At 43.0% G+C, this 23,618-nt stretch overlaps 1 protein-coding gene across 5 annotated transcripts in view; it reads left to right on the plus strand.

Moving 5' to 3' along the window:
- The window catches only part of LOC132383602 (uncharacterized), a 75,776-nt gene that overhangs the window by 45,033 nt on the left and 7,125 nt on the right, over positions 1–23,618 (plus strand). For 3 of the 5 annotated variants that reach the window (XM_059954792.1, XM_059954794.1, XM_059954791.1), the window contains 2 exons: positions 1,278–1,357; positions 12,810–12,941. In XM_059954792.1, coding sequence (XP_059810775.1) covers positions 1,278–1,357; positions 12,810–12,941 — 212 coding nt within the window. The remainder of the gene's footprint in view (positions 1–1,277; positions 1,358–12,809; positions 12,942–23,618) is intronic. The other 2 variants (XM_059954793.1, XM_059954789.1) reach the window with 1 other exon arrangement.

Below are 23,618 nucleotides of genomic sequence, written 5' to 3' on the forward strand. Positions count from 1 at the left end.
CAAAAGAGGTCAGCACCCTGGTTCACACAGAGAAGCTGTGATGAAGGGCTTGTTTCAGTGTAGGATAATTCTATGAATATGGTAGCTCTGATTCTCTGTACTTGTACATTAATTTATGATAATGTTCTGGATGAAATTAGCTGGAAATAATGTTCTGAGTTACCTGAGTTGATTAGAGTTTGATTATTTTAATAATAAACTCCATTATTACAGAGCTTGCCTACACATATGGCAGAAGGTAACGTTGAAATTTGCCTTCCAGAATTTTCAAAGTTTCTAGAACATTCCAATTGCTCCGGTTGAGGTGGATAAGCAATGCACTTCATATTTTATATCAGCCTTGTGGGTGATTTGAAAGTCTGTTGTTTGTTTGCATTTTACCCATTTCTCATTGTCCAAGATCTCCCAGCCACAATTAAAACTATGCCACAGCAATTTTTTACCAGGAACAGTAGTTGATAATGGTATATGTTTTTGACTGGAATCTCATGAATTAACTTATTCTTTTCTATAGATACTGCCTGACCTGCTGAGTTCCTCCAGCATTTTGTGTGTGTTGCTTTTGATTTCCAGCATCTGGAGATTATTTTGTGCTCATGAATTTATCGTATTTTCTTGTTAAACTGATCTGTTCAAAGATGTCAATGCTTAAAATGTCAGTTTCTGGGAGTTTCAGAACTAGTACCATTGCAGAAGGGAATCGTATTTTCATCCCTTATAAGTGTCCATTTTAGGAAGTGAATACCATGTTGGATGTTTTTCCAGCGAGACCGACCTACTAAGTGTCCTACACTTGAGACTTGAAGACAAAATCTAAAATGGTGGTTCAGTCCAGTTCTGTGGGAGTATTAATGCACCATTGATTAGAGCTCATATTACCCCATACAAATAAATGGAGAATGTACTATCATGTTTGCAAAGAAAAGCTGGGACAATCTTGCTAATATTCTGGACTCACCCAATTTATTCCTCAACCAATATCTGAAATGGCTGGACCAACACACCAAATATGCTGGAGGAACTCAGCGGGTCAGGCAGCATCTATGGAGGAAAAAAAAACAGTCAAAACTTCAGGTCAAGACCCTTTAATGGGGTTTGTGAGAATTTGCTAAATACAACCACACCTCCAGCTTTACAATAATGATTACACTTGGAAAGTATTTAATTGGTTGTGAAACACTTTAAGACGCCCGAGGAAACAGGATGTGCAGAATAAAGTGTTTAGAACATAAAATCTTGCAAGAATTAATTGTCTGTCTGTTTATTCCCCTCCTTAGATGCTGCCTGAGCTGCTGTGTTCCTTCAGCATTTTGTGTGTTGTTCTGGATTTCCAGCATCTGCAGAATCTCTTATGTTTGTAAGTAAGCACCTATATCAGATCAACAGAATGACTAAATGGCTCTCCGCAGGGGGCAGTTGGGACCATTTCAAAAGCAATGCTTGACCACAAAGGCTAATGATTGCTTAAATGTCACAAAGATGTGAACTGTTTGAGAGAGGGCTAGAGCTTCAATTCTAAGCTAACTCGATGAACCGGGAACAAACAATAAGGAAACAGATTTGCTGATCTCTTTGGACTAAAACAAAGAGCTTTAGTTTTTAATTATTTTAAAACAATGACTTTAAAACACTGATCCCAGCAAATGAACGTTATGCTCTCCAAAGGAATTTAATCAGAATCAGAATCAGATTTAATATTACAGGCAAATGTGAGATTTGTTTACTTTATAGCAGCTGTACAATGAAATACATGATAAATAAATATGGAAAATAATGCAGCTGCATTAAGTATATATATATATATATAATAGTTAAGTTAAAATCAGTAGTTCAAGATAACAGAAATAAAAAAATGACTGAGATAATGTTCATGAGTTCGGTGTCTATTTAGAAAACAGGTAACAGAGGGGAAGAAGCTATTCCTGAATCACTGAGTGTGAACCTTCAGGCTTCTATGTCTCCTTCTCGATGGTATCAGTGTGAAGAGGGCATGTCCTGGGTAGTGGGGATCCTTAATGATGGACACCACTCTCCTAAAGCACTGCTCCTTGAAGATGTCTTGGATACTATGGAGGCTGGTACCCATCACAGAACTGACTAATTTTACAAGTTTCTGCAACCTATTGCAATCTTGTGCAGTAGCTCCCACCACCACCTCCACCCCGCCATACCAGCCGGTGATGCAGCCTGTCAGAATGCTCTCCATGGTACATTTGTAGAAGTTTTTGAGTGTTTTAGTTGACAAACCACATCTCCTCAAACTCCTAATGAAATATAGCTGCTGTCTTGCCTTCTTTATAGCTGCATCAATACGTTGTGTCTGGGTTAGGTCCTCAGAGGTATTAACACTGAGGAATTTGAAATTGCTCACTCTCTCCACTTCTGGTCCCTCTATGAGGATTGGTTTGTGTTCCCTTGTCTTACCTTTCCTGAAGTCCACCAGCTGCTCTTTGGTCTTGCTGAAGTTGAGTGCAAGGCTGTTGCTGCAACACCACTCAACTAATCGGTATATCTTGCTCCTGCAAAGTCATTCATTGTAAGCACAGTCTGTATCACTGGGAGTCTGTGATGACACTCCAGCAACAGAGTGAGAACATCACTGTGGTGGAATACAATGTCTTACCTTGGGTGCAACAAATGGTGCAGACTGAAAAATTAAAGCTACTTGGATTAGTACCTGAACATCAACCAACAGAACATAAGGTTTATCTATGAAACTTTATTTTAAAAAGGTGTAAGCATTATAAGGAGGAGATCATGGGAACAAGTCCCACTCCTGAGCTTTGAGCATACAACCTAAAATGTCAGTTCCAACACAGTCAAAATTGCCACCAACCAAGTCGCCATCTCTTCACTTGGATTGTTTTAGAGATCCTATTTGTTCAACTGAGGAGCAGTAAACTGAACCGGTCTAGTTATTCTTTAACCTCTATTACTGAGAACAAGCTCTCGGGTTGTCTTAGAGTTTGTTGTGCACTATCTAATTGCCACAGACAACCATATTACTATTATATGTCAAAAGGTACTTAACTGGCACTAAAACATTTTGAAGCCCTCTGTCATGAAAGATGCTATATAAATGCAGGTTTTAATCACTATTTAATTTTGTTTTATGAGCTCTCTGTCGTGAAGGGTCTCATATCGCAAAGGCCTGATGTCTTATGCCACCAGGTATTAGGCATTGCTTACTTACTGGGGATGCAGAATGTCCTGGTCGAAGCCACTTTTACTGCATCCCAGCAAGCAGTCCCAAGGATGAGAGATGGTGGGTGCAACCCACAGATTCAAGAAGTCAGAGCAATACAGAGTACAGTAGAAATGAGTGCTATATTGATGAAGTCATCCACAGTCCCAAGAAAGTGTAAGTTATGAGTTTTCTTAAAGAACGGGGGATGAAGAATAGGACTCAAAATGGCATCATATTATTAGAATATTAATTCCTATCACCAATATTGGAATTAAATCAATTTTAGTTTTTAACGAGTACTGTTCAAAATAATTCTTTTGTCAAGTTTATTGTCATTTAACTATACATATATATAATGTATATAGAAATGAAATGTTTCTCCAACATTTCTCCCACACATTTCCCTGAGAACATCAGTTCCCAATTTATGCTTCCAAGTTCCTGCCTGATAGCCTCATATTTCCCCTTACTCCAACTAAACACTTTCCTAACTTGTCTGTTCCTATTCCTTTCCAATGCTATGGTAAAGGAAATAGAATTGTGATTACTATCTCCAAAATGCTCTCCCACTGAGACCTGACACCTGACCAGGTTCATTTCCCAATACCAGATCAAGTACAGGTTGTACTTTTTATGTCTTTATTCTGTAATGCTGCTGCAAAACAACAAAGTTCACAGCATTCATCCTCCAAGGACGAACCTCAGACTCTTATTCTGTATACGTACTTCAATAAGTACCGTACTGGTAGCACAGTAGCCTGGCAGTTAGCCAGAACCAGTGACCAGATTCACTTCCGCTGCTGTGTGTACATTCTCCCCGTGACTGCATACGTTTCCGCTGGGTGCTCCAGTTTAGAACATAGAGAACATAGAATAGTACAGCACATTACAGGCCCTTCGGCCCACAATGTTGTGCCGACCCTCAAAACCTGCTTCCCATATAACCCCCCCACCTTAAAATCCTCCCACAGTCCAAAGAGATACTAATTGGTAGATTAATTGGTCATTGTAATTATCCCATGATTAGGCTAGGGTTATTCGGGGTTTCTGGACATGCTGCTTGAAGGTCTATTCTGCACTGTGACTCAATAAATTATAACCTTTAACTAATAACCATAATTGAATCATTGAATCTATAAATTTAAGCCAGTGTCAATAAACCTGATTCTGATTAATGAAAAATTTGAAAGCTCACACTTGCAGGCATCAGCAAAGCATCAACCGTTATTTCAGCAAAAAGCACCTCCACCCACCAAGCCTACCCAAAGAGAGACTGTGATCAGCAGCACAACAAAAACTAATTGTTCACCCAACAATTCAATATGCCACAGGCTTTCTCCCTCTCTCTAATAAAGGGACAGAGAGGTGTCACCCTTCCAACAGCCAGAGGGAAACATCTCACTGATTACGATGTTAAAGTCTGCCACAGAGCTTTTATTCCAAGCTCTCCAACTCAAGAATTAACATCAAACTTTCCCACTGTCAAGAGAAAGAGAGCAATCCAAGTACAGAGCCTCCAATAGCCAAACTATTTGTGATGTTCAGTTTCTCCTGCGACGCTTCGGTTGATGATACCAGCATGGAATTGGTATGCTTACAGGGCCACAGAGCCTCAGAACCCCAATGGTTCCATAAAAAACAGCTGGTCAGTGAGCCCCCAGGAGGGGGAACCATCACCGTGAAGAACTGCAGTTTGAGTACAGTGGTAGATCATGGGCTTCAACAGAACCCCAGCCACCTTGAAAAAAAGAAACATTAGAAGGAAGAAATTAAGCTGTTTTCACAGATGAGCTCAAAGGGTCCACCCTCTGGTGCCACCTCAGCTCTGCCCAACAAATTGAAACAGTAGCTTCCATTAAGTTTTACTTAAAGGACAGAAAACCAAGTAAGGGTATGAGTCATTTTCAAGTTGCAAAGCTGTAACTATCTGTGTGCCACAGAGAACAGTACTGGCCCTTGACTCTTTAAGATCTCTACTGGAGATTTAGAGAAGACAGTGTGCAAATGATGTGTGGAAACTTGCTTGGAGAAGAAGAAAAGAACCTGCCCAACGATGTCACATTATTTTGTGACACTTTTGCTTCCACAGACTCTGCATGTTCCTTCAGCAGGTTGCTTTTTGCTTCAGCTTTCGGAGTCTTCAGCTTCTTCTGTCTCTGATAATATGTAAAACACACAAATTTAATACACAGGTCAAACAATTGATTAGGAAGGTGAACAGAAATTGAAATGCCAAAGCAACTGTGGGAAGAGAAACCAGTCAGCAGATCTGGTCAATGACCTTTTGTCAGAAAATTATTGTAGAGGGTTTGCAAAACCTGAGCAAGGAATCCTTGCTATCTCAAGGAGTTTCAAGCATTTGGTGAGACTGCATTTAGAATATGATGTGCAATACTGAAGTATATTCACAAAGAAGATTCAGGGACTGAAAGGCTTATCACTCTGTCTGCCAGAGAAAGCAGGATCTCCCAGTGGCCACACATTTTATTTCCACGTCCCATTCCCATTCTGATATGTCTATCCATGGCCTCCTCTACTGTCAAGATGAAGCCACACTCAGGTTGGAGGAACAACACCTTATATACAGGCTGGGTAGCCTCCAATCTGATGGCATGAACATTGACTTCTCTAACTTCCGTTAATGCCCCTCCTCCCCTTCTTACCCCATCCCTGATATATTTATTTTTCCCCCTCCTCTTTTTTTTCTCTCTCTTCCCATCACTCTGCCCATTCTCCATCTCCCTCTGGTGCTCCCCTCCCCCTTTCTTTCTCCCTAGACCTCCCATCCCATGATCCTTTGCCTTCTCCAGCTCTGTATCTCTTTTGCCAATCACCTTTCTGGCACTCTGTTTTACCCCACCCCCTCCTGTCTTCTCCTATCATTTCGCATTTCCTCCTCCCCCTCCTACTTTCTAATCTCTTACTATCTTTCTTTTCAGTTAGTCCTGACGAAGGGTCTTGGCCCGAAATGTCGACAGTGCTTCTTCCTATAGATGCTGCCTGGCCTGCTGTGTTCCACCAGTATTTTGTGAATGTTGAAAGGCCTCAATAGAGTAGATGTGGCGAAGATATTTCCTATGATGGGGAAGTCTAAGACCATGAGACATAGCCTCAGAATAGAGGGGTGCCCTTTTAGAACAGAGACAAGGAAGAATTTCTTTAGCCAAAGAGCAGTGAATCTGTTGAATTTGTTGTCACATCCAGCTGTGGGAGATAAGTCTGTGGCTATATTTAAAGCGGAGGTTGACAGATTCTTGATTGGTCAGGCCATGAAGGATATGGGGAGAAGACAGGACGTTGCAGCTGAGAGGGAAATGTATCAGCCATGATGACATGGCAGAGTAGACACAATAGGCCAAATGGCTTAATTCTGCTCCTATATCTTATGGTCTTATGTAATACTTGCTTGCTTTGATGGTGTTACAGCAAAGATTCACTAGGTTGCTTATACTTTGTGGGTAAGGTTGTCTATAATCACTGTAATTTAAAATAATTGGTAATCTCACTGAAACGTACAAGATTCTGCAAGGATTTCATGTTCCTGAGCTGATAAACAGACCGACAGTGGACAAGCGGTGTAGAATGTAAGGGATAGGTTTCAGCCATCTCGGGCTGAAATGAGGAAAAATTCTATCCTAGTTGCAGTGCACATCTCTAAATCAGAGCATTACAGCCAGCCAATTATTGAGACTGACTGGCACTTGTGAAGTGAAATGGGAATGTGGGTGCAACATGGAAAACTGGACCAATGGAAGAGTAACCCTGATTGCATATCAGGGGCTTACTACCGCTTCAATTTCTCACATTCTTAAGCAAGAGCCCTTAGAGATAAAACTGGTCCCTGTGATTTCTTGCACCAATTACAATTTTTTAGAGACTGAAGAATTTTTCAGAGGAATGCTCCGCATTTGAAGGCCATCAATGTGGTTGTGTAATTAAGGACATGTTGGGCCAGCAAACACAGCAGACAAAGATCAGTGAGGGCTAGTGGCCCCCATACCATCCCTCACCTCAACAGGTTGGTGATGAGTGGATTTTCATGTGGGTAGGAAGCACGAAGACCAGTGACCCTCAAGGTCAGCGAGTTGACAAGTCCAGAATTGGAGTCCTGTCATCAGCAGGTCCGGGGGTCAATGCCAACAGGTGAAGACTGAAGTTGTTAAATCTGGAAGTCAAGGCACAATGGCCAAAGGCCTCAATTTGTGAGTCCACTTGGGAAATTGGATGCCCAATATCTGCAAGACTACAAGTTCACTTGAGGTTGGGGTCCTGGAGGCGGCCAGTCCCTGAACTGGAGGATTGTTTGTGCATGTGAGTGAGTGAGAGGTAGGGAATGGGCATGTGTTGCTGATGTTGTTCTGTTGAACATTGTGAGCATGCTACACCAATGCTTGAATGTGTGGTGGCATTTGCGCCTTCCCCAGCACATTCTTGGATTGTGTTGGTTGTTAATGCAAATGATGAATTTCTCTGCAACACCCACAAAATGGAGGAACTCAACAGGTCAGGCAGCATCTACAGAAATAAATAAATAGTGGACGTTTCAAGCTGAGCCCCTTCTTCAGGACTAAGAAGGAAGGGAGAAGATGCCAGAATAAAAAGGTGGAGGGAGATGAAGGAGGATAGCTAGGAAGTGACAGGTGAAGTCATGTGGATGGGAAAGGTTGAGGGCTGGAGAGAAAAGAATTTGATAGAAGAGGAAAGTGGACTGTGGGAGAAAGGGAAGAAGGTGGGGACACAGGGGAAGTGATAGGCAGGTGAGAAGAGTTAAAAGGTCAGAGTGGGGAATAGAAGAAGAGCGGGAGGAGAAGTTTTTTTAAACAGGAAGAAGAGATCAATATTCAAGCTGACAGGATGGAGCCTACCAGACAGAATATAACGTGTTGCTCCTCCACCCTGAGGGTAGCCTCATTGTGGCACAAAAGGAGGCCATGAATGGGAATGGGAATTCCGGTTAAAATGGTTTGCCTCTGGGAAGTTCCGCTTGGGGTGTTTGGAGAGGAACCCCAATTTCCGACAAGTCTCTCCAATGTAGAGTCGGTCACATCAGGAGCACCAGACACAATTGACATGTGATAAATGAACTTGAATCTGACCATGAATTTTTTACCTCTGTATTGGGTCTGGGACTTAACAGATCCATTCCCTTCTTCAGCAAATCATTGTGTCATGGGAAAAGCTGAGCTGTTTATCTTCCACAGATCCTTCTGCATTTCTGTTTTCCAGTGGCTATGAGCAGGCTTGATGGTCTTTACCTCTCTGTCAAGTAAGGAGTATTTGAGCAAAGGTCTACCATTACAACAAAGATATAGCATTAGTCAATAATATTTTGTTGTATAATATTCCTGGAGAAGCATCCTTTCAGAGGAAGTCCATTCATCACCTTTAAATTACTTTATCCTCCTATTAATATTTTAGAATTTCACTTTCTTTCTTTTATTCTCTCCTCCCTAATTTCTTCTGATTACCACTGCAACTTACTTATCGAAGTTCTTGCACAACTTTACGGTTACTGTCAGCCTTGACCTTGAGTGCAGATTGGTTCTAAGCAACAAACTGACACGAGGTTACTCAAGTTGCTGTAATAAAACAGAACTCTTATCATGAAAGTTCCAACTTGTTATTGGCTGTGAGGTGTCTACATGGAGTTGTCCCAACACAGTTATTGGCTCAAGCAAGCTCATAACACAAAATGAGTTTAGGATCCGAGAGGTAAGGTTGCAGCTAGATGTTGCTCATGCGGTTCCATAGTTTAAAAAGGGTTCTAAGAGTAAACCTAGCAATTATAGGCCTGTCAGTTTGACGTCAGTGGTGGGTAAATTAATGGAAAGTATTCTTAGAGATGGTATATATAATTATCTGGATAGACAGTGTCCGATTAGGAACAGTCAGCATCGATTTGTGCGTGGAAGGTCATGTTTGACAAGTCTTATTGAATTTTTTGAAGAAGTTACGAGGAAAGTTGATGAGGGTAAAGCAATGGATGTTGTCTATATGGACTTCAGTAAGGCATTTGACAAGGTTCCGCATGGAAGGCTAGTTAGGAAGGTTCAATCGATAGGTATTAATATTGAAGTAGTAAAATGGATGCAACAGTGGCTGGATGGAAGATGCCAGAGAGTAGTAGTGGATAACTGTTTGTCAGGTTGGAGGCTGGTGACTAGTGGTGTGCCTCGGGGATCTGTACTGGGTCCAGTGTTGTTTGTCATATACATTAATGATCTGGATGATGGGTGGTAAATTGGATTAGTAGGTATGCAGATGATACTAAGGTAGGTGGTGTTGTGGATAATGAAGTAGGTTTTCAAAGCTTGAAGAGAGATTTAGGCCAGTTAGAAGAGTGGGCTGAGCGATGACAGATGGAGTTTAATGCTGATAAGTGTGAGGTGCTACATTTTGGTAGGAATAATCCAAATAGGACATACATGGTAAATGGTAGGGCATTGAAGAATGCAGTAGAACAGAGTGATCTAGGAATAATGGTGCATAGTTCCCTGAAGGTGGAATCTCATGTGGATAGGGTGGTGAAGAAAGCTTTTGATATGCTGGCCTTTATAAATCAGAATATTGCGTATAGGAGTTGAGATGTAATGTTAAAATTGTACAAGGCATTGGTAAGGCCAAATTTGGAGTATTGTGTACAGTTCTGGTCACCGAATTATAGGAAAGATGTCAACAAAATAGAGAGAGTACAGAGAAGATTTACTAGAATGTTACCCGGGTTTCAGCACCTAAGTTACAGGGAAAGGTTGAACAAGTTAGGTCTTTATTCTTTGGAGCGTAGAAGGTTGAGGTATTTAAAATTATGAGGGGGATAGATAGAGTTGATGTTGTGGTAAACTTTGTATAACTGTCTGGACATGTCCCTCTGCTGACTGCTCTTGTGGCTCCTCCCACAGAGCCCTGTATAAAGGCAATTGGGGCACTGACCCTCCCTCAGTCTCCGAGATGTAGTGGACTCCCTTTTTTGCTGCTAATAAAAGCCTATCATTCACTTCCTGTGTCCGAGAGTTATTGATGGTGCATCAATTTCATTAGCAGCAATTTTAAAACATGGAGAGCATTTTACGACCTGACAGATTGGATCTCCACCCTCAATCCCAGGGAGCTGGGGACTCTTTCGAACTCTGGCTAGCATGCTTCGAATCGTACCTGGAGGAGATTCATGTGAGCGATCCTGCCATGATGCACAGGGTTCTCCTCTCCAGAGTCAGTGCAAGGGTCTACTCCATGAGCAGAGACCAAACGGACTACCGGGGTGCGATGGGTGCCCTCAAAAGGCAATACTGACAGCCGGTGAACACCATCTATGCAAGACATCGCTTAGCGACACGGCGGCAGCATTCCACAGACATCCGGGGGGGGGGGGGGTGGTTGTGTAGTGACATTGGTGGTGCAGGGCACAGAATATCGGGACTTTGCTTTACAGGTCATGCCTCAACTGTGTGCCCCTGTGCTATTAGGGCTCAACTTCCAGAGCCACCTGAAAAGTGTGGAATATGACAGGCCCCTCCCACAAATCACTGTCAGGAATCCTCAGTTCTGTGGGACTTCGTCACATATCCCGCTACTGACCACACACACACACACCGACCCGCACATCCCACCCAGCACCATGCCTACAGCTGCGCTACAGACACCCACTTGCAGCCTCTCCACCCTCAAGATCCCTCCCCCACCGCTGCTCACCAACCTGACCCCCCGACTGTAAACCTGTGGCAACTAAAAGCAGGAGGTACAGCGCGGGGGACAGGGCCTTCATTCAGTCAGAGGTGCAGCGGCTACTCAGGGAGGGGATCATTGAGCCAAGCACAAGCCCTTGGAGGGCCCAGGTGGTCGTTGTTTGGACCGGGCAGAAAAATAGGATGGTTGTGGACTATAGCCAGACCATCAATAGGTTCACGCAGCTTGACGCATACCCTCTACCCCACATCGCGGATATGGTCAATCAGACAGCTCAGTACAAGGTGTACTCGAACATAGACCTAAAATCCACTTGCCATCAGCTCCCCATCTGCCCGGAGGACCGCCTCTACACCACCTTTGAGGCAGGTGGCAGGCTCTATCGCTTCCTGCGCGTCCCCTTCGGTGTCACGAATGGTGTCTCTGTCTTCCAGAGGGAAATGGAACAGATGGTATACCAGTGCCAACTGAAGGCCACATTCCCATATCTGGATAACATCACCATCTGCGGTCATGACTGGCAGGATCACGACACCAACCTCCAACGATTTTTCCAAGTGGCCAAAGCTCTTAACCTTACCTTTAACAAGTGTGTGTTTGGTACTACCTGTCTTGCTATCCTTGGGTATGTCATGGAGAACTGAGTCATTGGCCCTGACCCCGACCGTATGCACCTCCTATTGGAACTCCCTCTTCCCACCACCCTCAGAGCCCTCAGACAGTGCCTGGGTTTCTTTTCCTATTACGCCCAATGGGTCCCTCACTATGCAGACAAGGCCCGCCCCCTGGTCAAGTCCACGACATTTCCCCTCTCTGCTGAGGCCCGTGCGGCCTTCAGCTGCATTAAAGGGGACATTGCCAAAGCAACGATGCATGTGGTGGATGAGATCATTCCCTTCCAAGTAGAGAGTGACGCCTCCGACTTCGCGCTGGCTGCTACCCTCAATCAGGCAGGAAGGCCGGTAGCATTCTTCTCTCGTACCCTTCAAGGCCCTGAAATTCGGCACTCCACGGTGGAGAAAGAAGCCCAGGCCATAGTGGAAGCTATTAGGCACTGGAGGCACTATCTCGCCGGCAAAAGGTTCACCTTGCTGACCGACCAGTGCTCAGTTGCATTCATGTTCAGCAACCAACAGCGGGGCAAAATCAAAAATGATAAAATTTTGAGGTGGAGAATAGAACTCTCCACCTACAACTATGACATCCTGTACCGGCCTGGAAGGCTCAATGAGCCCCCTGATGCCCTATCCCCGGGAACATGTGCCAGTGTGCAGCTCGACCGGCTTTACGCCCTCCATGCAGAGCTTTGCCACCCAGGGGTCACCTGGCTTTACCATTTCGTGAAAGCCCGGAACATGCCAGTCCCTTGAGGAAATCAGGACAATGACCAGGGACTGCCAAGTCTGCGCTGAGTGCAACCGCACTTCTACCGTCCTGAAAAGGCACAACTTATCAAGGCCACCCGCCCCTTTGAGCAACTGAGTGTCAATTTTAAGGGCCCCCTTCCCTCCACCGACCGCAATGTGTACTTTCTTAACATAATCGACGAGTACTCACGGTTCCCCTTTGCCATCCCCTGCCCCGATACCACTGCCACGTCTGTCATAAAAGCCCTGTGCCAGCTCTTCACTCTGTTCAGATATCCCTGCTATATCCACAGTGATAGTGGGTCCTCCTTTATGAGTGACAAGCTGCGCCAGTACCTGCTGGCTAGGAGTATTGCTACTAGTAGGACCACGAGCTATAATCCCTGGGGAGATGGACAGGTGGAGAGGGAGAATGCCACTGTGTGGAAGGCCACACTCCTAGCCCTTAGGTCAAAGGGATTGCCGGTCTCTCGATGGCAGGAGGTCCTCCCCGAGACACTCCACTCTATCTGCTCCCTGTTATGTACGTCCACCAATGCCACCCCTCATGAGTGACTCTTTTCTTTTCCCAGGAAGTCTGCCACTGGGACCACCCAACTGGCTTGGCTGATGTCCCCAGGGCCGGTGCTGCTCCGGAAACACGTGAGGAGCAATAAATACACCCCGCTGGTCGAGAGGGTTGACCTACTTCATGTGAACCCCCAGTATGCCTACGTGGTCTTACATGATGGGCGGGAGGACACGGTCTCCGTCCGCGACCTGGCGCCCGCAGGAGCACCAGGCCCCTACCCCGAACACTCCACAGTGACTATGAACCCCGTACCCACCGATGTATATACCCACGAGACACCGCACACGCCAAGCCCTTCACAGACTCCTCACGACACTCCCATACCCGGTGCCATGCACACGCATGGGGGATTACTGATTAACGGGCTGGCACCTCATGTCAGGCCGGAGCCAGCACAACCACCGTCACTGGTACAATCACCACCGGTGCTAGGTAGATCGCAGCGACAGACTCGCCCGCCTGATAGACTTAACCTGTAAATATACTTGTAAGAAACTTCGCCCGTAGGGACTCTGTTTTAAAACAAAGGGGGGGGGGGGGTGAATGTGGTAAACTATGTATACCTGTCTGGACATGTCCCTCTGCTGACTGCTCCTGTGGCTCCTCCCAGACTCCTGTATAAAGGCGATTGGGACACTGCTCCTCCCTCAGTCTCCAGGATGTTGTGTGGTGGTCTCTTGCTGCTAATAAAAGCCTATGGTTCACTTCCTGCCTACGAGAGTTATTGATGGTGCATCAGATGTTGATAGATTGAGAGTAGGGGAGATTCAAACAAGAGAACATGAGTTGAGAGTTAGGGGGCAAAAGTTTAAGGGTAACACGAGGGGCAATTTCTTTACTCAGAGAGTGGTAGCTCTGTGGAACGATCTTCCATAGAAGTGGTAGATGCAGGTTCGGTATTGTCATTTAAAGTAAAATTGGATAGGTATATGAACAGGAAAGGAATGGAGGGTTTTGGGCTGAGTGCGGGCCAGTGGGACTTGGTGAGAGTAAGTGTTTGGCATGGACTAGAAGGGCCGAGATGGCCTGTTTCCATTCTGTAATTTTTATATGGTCATATGGATAGGACCCTGGTCATGTCCCACTTGGAGTACTGTGCTCAATTTTGGTCACCTCACTACAAGATGTGGAAACCATTGAAAGGGTGCAGAGGAGATTTACAAGGACATTGCCTGGATTGGGGAGCATGCTTTATGAGAATAGTTTGAATGAACTCGGCCTTTTTTCCTTGGAGCAAAGGGGGATGAGAGGTGACCTGATAGAGGTGTATAAGATGATGAGAGGCATTGATCGTGTGGATAGTCAGAGGCTTTTTCCTAGAGCTGAACTGGTTAGCACGAGAGGACACAGTTTTAAGGTGCTTGGAAGTAGGTACAGAGGAGATGTCAGGGGTAAGTTTTTTACACAGAGAGTGGTGAGTGTGTGGAATGGGCTGCTGGCAATGGTGGTGGAGGTGGATAAAATAGGGTCTTTTACGAGACTCCTGGACAGGTACATAGAGCTCTGGTAACCTTAAGTCATTTCTAAGATAAAGACATGTTTGGCATAGCTTTGTAGGCCAAAGGGTCTGTATTGTGCTGTAGGTTTCCTATGTTTCTATTATAATAAATTGCAGAAAAATAGATAAATAATTCTTGCTCATGTACTATCCTTTTCCATCTTCTCTCTCTTCATCAGCCTATGATTCCTAGAATTCAGAGAAATCTAGGTTCCTGTTACTGGTCTTTCCAAAATTCTTTTAATTAAATATTATCCATAATCTCTTTAGCAAACCATGGAAGAATCTATTTAACCAGAGCTTTTACTTCTCAGTGGAAAGCGCTTTTAAATCTAATTTCTTTGAGGACTGCCTCCTCCAATATGTATAGTGTGCAACTGGCTTCATTTAAGTTCAATACTGCCTGGGGTGGTGATTGAAGCAGATACATTTGGGACATTTAAGAAACCCTTAGAAAGGCACATGGATGATAGAAAATTGGTGGGCTATGTAGGAGGGAAGGGTTAGATTGATCTTCGAGTAGGTTAAAAGTTTGGCACAACATTGTGGGCCGAAGAACCTGTACTGTGCTGTAATGTTTTACATTTACTGTATTGTCATACTTTCAAGTTAAATATTCAATTCTATTATTTTGTGATTTTCAAATGATCATTCCCACCCAGTCAGGAATTGGTCCACATGTAGGGAATCAGCATTTATCATGTCAACCAGAAACATGTTCAGTAGTGGGATAATTCATTTATATAGCTCCACTCAATACATTAAAATGGGGTAATTTATCAACTGGGACACTATTCATCTAATTAACTATTTAGTTGACCTTTGTCATGTCACCTCTAAGTAAACACTGCTCCGAAGTAAACAGACTGAGTTTATCGGTGTGTCAAGGTTCAATAAACAGCAATCATTCCTGTCAAAGCCACAAAACCTGACTCCTGCCATTAATAACCACCTTCAGTTTAATTACAACTTAGTTCCTCTTGGTGAGGTAAATTAACAAATTGATATGTTCTTGGAAACAACAGGTCCAACTTTTTACTGCCAATCCCCACCCAAAACAGCAAATAGCTCTAATCAAACCTTGCATGCAATGACTCTCTCACTTATAAAACCTGTTAGTTTTAAAGTAAATGTAAGTAATATTTCTAGCACCCAAATGTCTTTTGTCTCTGAGCTTTTAACTACATATTTATATACAAATAAATACAGTAAAATACATTTAAATCTGATCGAACTTGCATAGGGAGAGTGTGTAAGAGTAATTGAGTGAGTGAGTAAGGGAATGAATGAGTGTGTGTGAGTGAGCAATGGAGCTAGTAATGTTCTACCTTGCCACGTGGTCAAAGAGTTGGAAAGAGGAAAAATTAGTGTTAAACTGATTGTGTTTCGTGATCTCAAGGTGTCTTGATGCTTTAGAAAGTAGCTTTGAAATGAGATCTCTGTTGCAGTGGGGGCAATGTGGCACCGATTTTCTCGCAGGAAGCTTGCACAGACAGAAACATGAGCGTGACGAGAAAACCTGCTCTACAATCTACTACTGACAGAAATTAGTCAAAACATTGGGGTTATTCCCCTGCTTGTTTTTGAAATGGTGCCATGTGGTTTATTTTATTGACATCTTGCGCTGCAACATGCACGCATCAGAAGAGTCTTCTGACACAGCCCTTGGTTTCGAAACGACTTGCTTTCATTGGGGCGATGTATTCCTTCTGAAACAGCCCTCGATATCGAGAATCACTTGCTTTCACTGGGGCTAAGTATTCCTTCTGAGGCAACCCACGGCATCAAGAATCACTTGCTTTCATTGAGGCCGCCCTCAGCACCGAGAACAACTTTGGGACATTCTGGAAGCTGTTTACTAGAAGTGGTTAAAATATAAAGGATTTGAGGCAGTGGCTAGGTGTTACATGAACCAGTCATTGGATCCAATAATTTTAGCAAAAAATATCTTCAATTTCTATAGCATTGCACACAATGAATAAACACAATTGATTAAAATCAGTGCAGTCTATCCCAGGCAACAAGATAGCAAGTTAAAAATAATTGAGAAAGGCAAATTGCCCATCTGCGCTTATCTAGTATGAAAATATATAGAGCATATAAAAGGTCTGGCTCCAAGAATTGACTTGATGTCCAGGGGAATGTAGACTGGTATTGTAATACCTTGTGCCAATAATAGTAAAAGATTACCTTCCGCTTTTGCAAATGTCCATATTTATAATAGCAATAGAAGTGCCATCACAGGGTAATTCTAGTCATGCTCTGTCAAAGCATTACAAGGATAAGATGGAAACTAAGACTGTTTTTCATGAAGTGATTATGTTACAAACACAAGAGATTCTGCAGTTGCTGGAAATCCAGAGCAATACACACACAAAATACTGGAGGACTTCAGCAGGTCAGGCAGCATCTATGGAAATGAATACACAGTCAATGTTTCATGCTGAGACCCTTCTTCAGGACTGGAAAGGAAGGGGGAAGAATCAGAAGTGCTCATGTTTTTGTTTCTCTTCTGTGTTAGATAAGGCATCAATTACAACAGACTTCTACAGAAGCTTGGCCTCCACCCTGTCGGAGGTAATCCATCTCCACTCCTCACCCTCCAAGCAATTTAAAACCTACTTGCTTTTCCAGTTCTGATCATTGACCTGAAATGTTAACTCCTTTCTCTCTTCAGAGATGCTGATTGATCTGCTGAATACTTCTGGCATTTTCTATTTTTGCTTCAGATTTTTATTACCTACTTCCCCTTTCTTCCATCAGACAGAGATACAAAAGCCGAAAGCATTTACCACCAAGCTCAAGGACAGCTTTTACTCTACTGTTATACACCTTTTGAACAGTTTCCTGCTACGATAAGATGGACTCTTGACTTCACAATCTACCTTATTACAATCTTGTTCTTTATTATTCGCCTGTGCTACACTTTCTCTATTGCTGTTATTTTGTATTTTTGTTATTGTTTTACATTGTACAACCATTATGCACTGTGCAATTATTTGATCTGAATGAGCAAAAGGCAAGACAAGCTTTGCACTGTATCTCGGTATGATGTGTGTGCAACTGAAAACCAATTCCAATGTTGGACTTGCAAACTGATGCTACTACCTTGTTACTCTAATCAACCCCTGCTTCCTGTCACCTGCTTCACCCTTAGCCACCAAGGTCTGCACTTAGAACACTATGTACTGGTTATCATAGTGACAAGAAAGTTGAGAAATCAGAAGGAATTCAATGGACTGAGCAGCACTTGTAGGAGAAAAGGAACTTTAACGTTTCAGGTCGCAAGCCTGCATTATGACTGAGAACTTGGAGGGAGATAGGCAGGATAAAGAAGAGATGGGGAAGGGGAGGTTGGGGCAGAATCTTCTGTCTTCATTTCACTATTCAAATCCTGTTCTGAAATAATACAAGGACAGCAAGATCACTAAACCCCTGCACTATGATTCACAGGCTCTTGAAATGCTGGCCCTTTTTGCAAAATTGTTGCATCTGTACCAATTCCTGAATTGTCTCTCAGTTGCAGTGTTTGAGATGTTGTCTCTTGAATTGCACATGAAACCAAGGCTGCCACCTCAGGTCAACTCAAATAATCCAAGGTATCATGTCAAAGAAGAGTAAATATGTGTTTACCTGCAGTCCTCTTCAAACTATGTTTAACCTGGTCATTAATTTCTTTGCCATTGTGAGAGATTGCTGCATGTTTGGGCATGGAACTTGTCACCAACAGTTCAGTCTATTGCCAAGAACCAAACACAGCTCATACTACCACTCAAAGCGTCGATTATAGTTCTGCAGATAGTGGGCCTGATGATGCACAGATATATTTCATGAAAGAATTTCTTTGGTTTGATCTCATCTAACATCCTGCTAATTTTTTATTATCTGACCTGCATGTAAATGTACACATTATGTATCCACCTAACCTACAACTTTCAAACATTTTTCAATTTCTATCCTAGAGTTTGACCCATTAAAATAAACTAACACCATTCCATATTCTGAACACAGTATGCTGGAAATTTAGAGCAACACACGAAGGACAACACGGTAGCGTAGTGGCTAGGTTAGCACCATGCTTGACAGTACCAGCGACCCATGTTCATTTCCTGGCACTATCTGTAAGGAGTTTCTATGTTCTCACTGTGACCATGTGGGTTTCCTCTGGGTGCTCTGGTTTTCACCCACAGTCAGAGACATACTAATTGGTAAGCCAACTGATCATTGTAAATTGTTCCTTGATTAGGCTAGGGTTAAATCGGAGGATTGTTGGGATACAGTGTGGAATAGGTGTGGTTCGAAGGGACTGAAAGGCCTATTCTGCATTGTAGCTCAATCAATCAATCAATAAATAAACAAATAAAAGTAATTGGATGTATTCAAAGTTGAGGCTCATATTTCCTTGATTAATAAAGGCATCAAAAGTTACAGGGAGAAGTAGGAGAATGGGTTCGAAAGGGGTAATAAATCAGCTATGGTGAAGGGCGAAGCATACTTGATGGGCCGAATGGCCGAATTCTGCTCCTCTGTCTTATTGTATTATGGTCTGAAAGAACTCAGCAGGTCAGGCAGCATCTATGGAGGGGAGTAAACAGTTGATGTTTTGGGCTGAGACCCTTCAGCAGAGTCATAACATTCGGCTTCATAGACTTGCTGAGTTTCTCCAGCATTTTGTATGTGCTCTTCAATCTTCATCTTGAGCTGAGAAGTTTCATGTTTCATGATTTCTGACAAGATAGCAAGAGCCAACATTTACCAAACACTAACATCACTGAACACACACAAAATGCTGGTGAAATGCAGCAGGCCAGGCAGCATCTATAGGAAGAAGTACAGTCAATGTTTCGGGCCAAAACCCTTCGTCAGAACTAACTGAAAGAAGATATAGTAAGAGATTTGGAAGTAGGAGGGGGAGGGGGAGATCTGAAATGATAGGTGAAGACAGAAGGGGGAGGGATGAAGCTAAGAGCTGGAAAGTTGATTGGCAAAACGGATACAGAGCTGGAGAAGGGAGAGGATCATGGGATGAGAGGCCTAGGGGGAAAGAAAGGGGGAGGGAGCAACAGAGGGAGATGCAGAGCAGGCAAGGAGTGATTGTGAGAGCAACAGAAAGAGAAATAAGACATAGAGAAAAGAAGAAAGGGGGGGGAGAGAGAGAGAGAGATAATAAATAAATAGATAGATAGATAGATAGATAGATAGATAGATAGATAAATAGGGGATGGGATAAGATGCAGGATCTCCCAGTGGCCAGACATTTTAATTCCACTAACCATTCCCATTCAGATATGTCAATCCATGGCCTCCTCTACTGTCAAGATGAAGCCACACTCAGGTTGGAGGAACAACACCTTATATTCCATCTGGGTAGCCTCCAACCTGATGGCATGGAAGTTGATTTCTCTAACTTCCGTTAATGCCCCTCCTCCCCTTCTTACCCTATCCATCATTTATTTATTTATTTATTTATCTATCTATCTAGCTATCTATTTATTTATTGTTTTCCCTTCTCTCTCTCTCTCTCTCTCTCTCTCTCTCTCTCCCCCTCTCTCTCTCTCTCTCTCTCTCTCTCTCTCTGTCCCTCTCACAATCACTCCTTGTGTGCTCTACATCTCCCTCTGGTGCTCCCCTCCACCAGCATTTTGTGTGTGTTGCTTGAATTACCAGCATCTGCAGCTTTCCTCGTGTTTCCACTAACATCACTGATGTGGTTAGTTATCCAAATGATGTTAATGCAGCCTCAGTGTGCACTAATTGGCAGTTACACTATGTACAGTACCACAATAACCACATTTCTAAAAATTGCTGCAGTGCATCTGAAGTAATTTTGAAAATCTTGAGTCTGCAATAAGCCATGTATAAATACATTTCTTAAAACACTATTGAAAGCTTTCAAAAATTATGATCAAAGATTGTAACCCATAAGCACTGAGTGTTGAGCGTTGCAATGGAAAGGTTACAAGCTGAAAATTATTGTTAATCAGTTGGTATTTTTGTAGTGCTCTGATTTTCTGATCCAAAGTGACTATGCTCCTGGACTGCTGGCATGACTTTATGGTGAAAAGTATCGTGTCGCATGGAGGCTGGAAAAGGAATAAGGGAATTCTTCATTCCTCCTGTCCTAAGGCCAGCCTGGAGTGAAGGAAATGGATGGAAATAGAAATTTGATGTACTCCTATGAGAAGATGCTGAAGTCTATACAGGACCAAACCTGATCTAACCATCTACACTTAAAACTGCACTCAGCAGACCAAGCATTTCAGTCTCTGTGCTTGTTTTGCATTATGCGTGAGAGTGTACTGGATTCTTAACTCTTATCACTGTTTACCATCTCAAGAGGAATTTTTTCGTCTTTGCAATTGGATTTAAATTTGTGCTAAAATGGCTGGTAATGAGTATGTGCCAAACCCCAAGAATTAGGATAGACATTTCAGAATCATGAGGTGATGAGTGCCATGGCGATAAACGAGGTGGACCAATCAACTGGCTGCAGCTGATTTATGTAGCATAAGGGGAAATGAGTTCATTTAATGAGTCATAGCTCTTGAAATTCTGGCCCTGTCTGATATTATGGATCTGCAGGCCAAACCTATCAAAGTTTCCATCTTTGAGATAAGATGTTAACCCAAGACCCTTTCAGAATAATATAAAATATTCCACAGCACAATGCAAAGGAATGTGGAAGATTTCTCCTCTTGACAAAGGTTTATTGAACAACATTAACACAAAAAGTTATCTGGCCATTCAAACCCATAGCTGCTCGTAAAATCTACAAATTGGCTGGTGTTTTTTCTACACTGAGGCAGTGTAATTCAGGAAGACTTCATTAGTTCCAAACTGCTCTGGAGAATCCTGAGATAGTTATGGGTTATATTTGGTAAGTCATTCCTTCTCCTGTAAGAGCCTGCTTATAGAATTAATTGTATGATGGAAAATGTGGTCCACGGACTCCTGGTAACTCCATTTTACACCCAATAGAAAAGTTGGCTGCATAGAACTTAAGCTAGCTTCTTGTGACCCCATTCTACAGAAGCCAATACAAAATCTAACGTTGTTAATGACTGTTCCCCCATTTGTTTCCAACCGTCTACTTGATCTTTCAGTGGACACAATCCAAGAATTGTCAAATGTTTCCTCGTTTTTTGAAGAATTATGCCAGCAAGATTAATTTTTATATGATGATACACGTAAAAGTTAAGAACTTAAACACAGCAGCCAATGAAATCTACCCCATTGTGGTGGGGACATAAAGACACATCACTAATTTAAATCTAGGTGCCATGGTAACAAAGTGCTCAGCGCAATGCTATTACAGCTCAGGGCATCAGAGTTTAGAGCTGAGTTCCAGTGTCCTTGGTAAGAAGTTTGTATGTGAGTGCATGGATTTCTTCCAGGTGCTCTGGCTTCCTCCCACAGTCCAAAGATGTACCACATGGTAGGTTAACTGGTCACTGTAAGTTGTCCTGTGATGAGGCTAGGAGTTAAATAGGTGGGCTGCTGGGTGGTGCAGCTTATTGGGCTAGAAGGGCCTGTTCTGCACAGTATCTCTAAATAAAAATGAAACAAAGTAAACTTTTTGATGAAATATTATGTGCAAAGATTCTGCATGAGAGTTACAGATGAATTGCTCATTCTCCAGGAGCAATATCTGCACGGGAAGAGACGGTGATTTTGAATTGAATTGAATTGAATTGACTTTATTTCTTACATCCTTCACATACATGAGGAGTAAAAATCTTTACATTACGTCTCTGTCTGAATGTACAATGTGCAATTTATAGTCATTTGTAATAAGTAGTATGTACAACAGAACAGTCAATATAGCATAGAAATACAATTGTATCTTCAGGAATTAATCATTCTGATGGCCTGGTAGAAGAAGGTATCCCGGAGCCTGTTGGTCCTGGCTTTTATGCTGTGTTACTGTTTCCCGGATGGTAGTAGCTGGAACAGTTTGTGGTTGGGGTGATTCAGGTTCCCAATGACCTTTCGGGCATGTTTTATGCACCTGTCACTGTCAATGCCCTGAATAGAAGGAAGTTCATATTTACAGATGCACTGGGCTGTCCGCACTACTCTCTGTAGAGTCCTACGATTGAGGAAAGTAGAGTTCCCATACCAGGCAATGATGCAGCAAGTCAGGATGCTCTCAATTGTGTCCCTGTAGAAAGCCCTTAGTATTTGGAGACTCATGTTAAACTTCTTCAACCATTTGAGGTGAAAGAGGTGCTGTTGTGCTTTTTTCACCACACAGCCGGTATGTACAGACCACGTGAGGTCCCCAGTGATGTGTATACCAAAGAACTTACATCTGTTCATGGACCTTACTTGGTCTGTGCATACCAGCTGTGTGGTGAAAAAAACACAACAGCACCTCTTTCACCTCAGATGGTTGAAGAGTTTGGCATGAGTCCCCAAATCCTAAGGATTTTCTACAGGGACACTTTCTAAGGCACACTTGAGGGCATCCTGACTGGCTGCATCACTGCCTGCTATGGGAACTGTACTTCCCTCAATCACAGGAGTCTGCAGAGAGTGGATCAGTTAAAATGAGTTATGCTACACAGTAACAGGAGACTAACCAAGATCAGTTTGCAATTCAGCTTTAGATTGCAGAGATCAACAGTTTGATGAGTTTTCAGAAAACAAAACAATAAGGTGAAGATACTGTGGCAGAAAGTAACAACATCATTGGGAAGTAATTTGCTGCAAAGTGTGATGTGGAATGGCTGGCATTCATCTTGTTAAATATCAGCAAGTTCAAGAGTCCCATGTGAGTGCAAGAATGTTCATCAGCTATTCCTCAACTGCTCTTGTACGTTGGACTCCTGACTTGATCAAGCTACAATATTTCAGCAGCTACACAGAGAAATTTACTACTCTCCAGTGCCAGTTCACAACTTCTGCAGGAACAGTTGGCTCATTCATTAGAATGGACAGAATAGACAATAGACAATAGGTGCAGAAGTAGATCATTCGGCCCCTCGAGTCTGCACCGCCATTCTGAGATCATGGCTGATCATTCACTATCAATACCCAGTCCCTGCCTTGTCCCCATATCCCTTGATTCCCCTATCCATCAGATATCTATCTAGCTCCTTCTTGAAAGCATCCAGAGAATTGGCCTCTACCGTCTTCCGAGGCAGTGCATTCCACACCTCCACAACTCTCTGGGAGAAGAAGCTCTTCCTCAACTCTGTTTTAAATAACTGACCTCTTATTCTCAATCCATGCCCTCTGGTACTGGACTCTCCCAACATCTGGAACATATTTCCTGCCTCAATCCTATCAAATCCTTTAATTATCTTAAAC

Source organism: Hypanus sabinus, chromosome 30 (genome assembly GCF_030144855.1).
Source record: "Hypanus sabinus isolate sHypSab1 chromosome 30, sHypSab1.hap1, whole genome shotgun sequence".
NCBI classification, from domain to species: Eukaryota; Metazoa; Chordata; class Chondrichthyes; order Myliobatiformes; family Dasyatidae; genus Hypanus; species Hypanus sabinus.